General features: G+C 37.2%; 1 protein-coding gene across 1 annotated transcript; it reads left to right on the top strand.

Annotated features, from left to right (window-relative positions):
• Positions 1–1,303: 1,303 nt before the first annotated feature.
• LOC101353607 (trace amine-associated receptor 8-like) lies at positions 1,304–2,343 on the top strand. The gene is given in 2 exon segments (XM_012555129.2): positions 1,304–2,059; positions 2,062–2,343. Coding segments are annotated over 2 exon segments (1,032 nt in total). The 5' UTR covers positions 1,304–1,309.
• The last annotated feature ends 1,004 nt before the right edge of the window (positions 2,344–3,347 follow it).

The following is a 3,347-nucleotide window of genomic DNA, read 5'->3' as shown; positions in this document are numbered from 1 at the left end:
ACCAGTCCATTTCAGCTCACTAATGCCTAGGATATCCATGTTTATGTGTTCCATTTCATTTTTGACAATTTCCAATTTTCCTGGATTCATTCTTCATGCAGTCCAAGTTCCGATTATTAGTGGAAGTTTGCGGCTGTTTCTTCTTTGAGTCCTGCTACATCACCAAATGAAGGTCCTGAAAGCTTGACTCCATTCACATCATTAAGGTCGACTCTACTTTGAGGAGGCAGCTCTTCTCCAGTTGTCTTTTGAGTGCCTTCCAACCTGGGGGCGCATCCTCTGGCACTATACCAGAAATGTTTCACTGTTATTCATAACGTTTTCACTGGCTAATTATTTTCAGAAGCAGACCACTGGGTCCTTCTGCCTAGTCTATTTTAATCTGGAAGCTCAGCTGAAACCTGTCTGCCATGAGTTACCCTGCTGGAATTTGAATTCCGGTAGCATAGTTTCCAGTATCACAGCAACACGCAAGCCCACACAGTAAGACAAACTGACAGTAAATTTAGTAACTTTAGTGGCACTTTTTTGGTAATTTTAAACAAGTGCCCCACATTTTTATTTTACACTGTATCCCCCAAATCACATAGCCAGTCTTGCAAACAGTGAGTAGATAGGATTACTATCAAATACCAGGCTAGGCTATTTCAGAGAGTTGAACTTAAAGAAATTTCTTGTTTTTTGAAAATTGTGTATTTCTAAAAAGCTACAGAGCACAGAGAAACATATTGTTTATATGAGGACTTATTAATTATAATTATCGAAAGTAAGTTTCCTTTCATGATTCACACCTTGCACTATAGGGATTCCTTGTGAAGAATTTATAATGAGTGTAGTCTATTGGCTGGCTTCCTGAAACTTTCTAGGTGTTAACTTTTCAGGCAACTTGGAAGTGGAAGCCTATTAAAAGGTAAGCTCTCAAATATGTAATTGTATGTGATTACCTTCTGCAAGGAAGAGCTTAACCATTGTAAAGAACCAGGTGTTTAAATCCAATTTCTTCATTTATTTAGATAATGTAATTTCTGGGCTGAGGAGAGTTTGTAGTAGATGTTCTTGTGATTGATTATCTATTAGGGTTAGACTTAGTTACAGAAATGATATACGAATTAAAGAGAATAATTTTCTAAACTTTGAATTTATTTTGATAATTAAAGTGGAAAAAAAGAATGTAATATGATATAATAAAAGTAGTTGCTTAGATATGCAGTTTGATTCTTTTTTTTTTTTTTTAATTTTCGGAATTGGAAAGTATTGTTCCCTATCACGAGGAGGAGCAGAAACACAGCAAGCATCAAACAGCAGAACTATGACCATCAATTTATCCCAGCCTGCTGTGGTGCAGCTTTGCTACAAGAATGTGAATGGATCTTGTATTAAATCTCTCTACTCACCTGGATCCCAGGTGGTTCTGTACACAGCCTTTGGCTCTGCATCTGTGCTCACTGTATTTGGAAACCTCCTGGTGATGATTTCAGTCCTGCATTTAAAGCATCTGCACACTCCAACAAACTTTTCGATCGCTTCTTTGGCCTGTGATGACTTCTTGGTGGGAGTGACTGTGATGCCTTTCAGCATGGTCAGATCTGTGGAGAGCTGCTGGTACTTTGGGGCCCAATTTTGTACCCTTCACAGCTGCTGTGATGTGGCATTCTGCTACTCTTCTCTCTTCTATTTGTGCTTCATCTCCATCGACAGGTACATTGCTGTTACTGACCCTCTGGTCTATCCTACCAAGTTCACAGTGTCTGTGTCAGGAATATGCATAGGCATCTCCTGGATCCTGCCAATTGTGTACAGCGGCGCCGTATTCTACACAGGTGAGAATGATGATGGGATGGAGGAACTCGTAAGTGCCCTCAACTGCACAGGTGGTTGTCAAATTGCTGTAAATCGAGACTGGGTTTTGTTAGATTTTCTGTTATTCTTCATACCTACTCTTGTTATGATAATTCTTTACAGTAAGATTTTTCTTATAGCCAAACAACAAGCTACAAAAATTGAAACTACTAGTAGTAAAGCTGAATCATCATTAGAGAGTTACAAAGCCAGAGTGGCCGAAAGAGAGAGAGAAAAGCAGCTAAAACCTTGAGGGTCACAGTGGTCACATTTATGATTTCATGGTTACCATATACAATTGATTCATTAATTGATGCTTTTACGGGCTTCATAACCCCTGCCTATATTTATGAGATTTGCTGCTGGGGTACGTATTATAATTCAGCCATGAATCCTTTGATTTATGCTTTATTTTATCCTTGGTTTAGGAAAGCTATAAAACTTATTTTAAGTGGAGAAGTATTAAAGAGTAGTTCATCAACTATTAGTTTATTTTCAGAATAGGTGTAAGCACTATATAGAGATAGAATATATTTAAAATTATGGTAAAATGATCTAAGAAATGAATAAAGCTATTCAAAGTAGGTAAAATATATTATTTTTTACATTACCCAGGAAGAACAGTTGAGGGAAAGTGCATCCACTGAATCGTTGTAAAGATCTTTACTGCCCTAAATAATCAATGATAAAGTGTTTGTGCGTGGGTCCTGCCTGGATGCATTACACAGTTCCTTGCCTCATGTACTTGTTTCTTCCAGTTCACTGATTTCTGAATCTCATTTTTGGATGTGAAATCTCTAATCACTTTCTCTTTCATTCTCAATTCTCATTTATCTTTAAATGGTCTTCTCATTCTTTGTTTTTTGTGACACAGTCCAGGTGTGAAGGTCCTCCCCAAGGTTCTATTCATTTGCTTTTCCTTTTGTGACTATTTCTCCCAGTTCCTCTGCTGTCTGTAATTTCCTGGTGCTTTGGGAACAACAGGTGAGCCGCTTCTGCTTCATGGCTGGGCAGAATCTTAGAATGTTCACCTATGTTACTGTGGGATCAGTGACTCAGCCTTGGCATCAGATATTAACTACAGACATTGTCCAGAAATTTTGCAAGCAGAAAAAAATTACCTCATAAATGCTGGCACAACCATCATGAGCAAATGGAAATTTTTAAATTAAAAGAATTATCAAGATAGGGATGTTGCAAATATCACTGGCAATGGTCATTTCTGCATCAACTTTTCTTACCCGAAAATAGTGTGTAGTTCGCATCTCCAGAATGTTGTGGGGTCATAAATTCTAGGCTAATACTTCTAAGAATTTTTTTGAAAAAGAACATAAACAATGTATGACATAATTTACATGTTGTTCTCTCAAATGTTTTACACTTGTTGATTAAATAAAAGTCTTATTGGAATGCATACCTAGAGTATTTTGTATAATAAAACTAAATTATAGCAGAGTAGTGTGTATAAACCATTTTTTGTCTGTTGTTTACCTATGGAACCACTAGTT

Source organism: Trichechus manatus, unplaced genomic scaffold (assembly GCF_000243295.1).
Source record: "Trichechus manatus latirostris isolate Lorelei unplaced genomic scaffold, TriManLat1.0 scaffold00002, whole genome shotgun sequence".
Taxonomy (NCBI): Eukaryota; Metazoa; Chordata; class Mammalia; order Sirenia; family Trichechidae; genus Trichechus; species Trichechus manatus.
The sequence above is the reverse complement of the archived record's forward strand: the minus strand, read 5'-3'. Positions and strand labels throughout refer to the sequence as shown.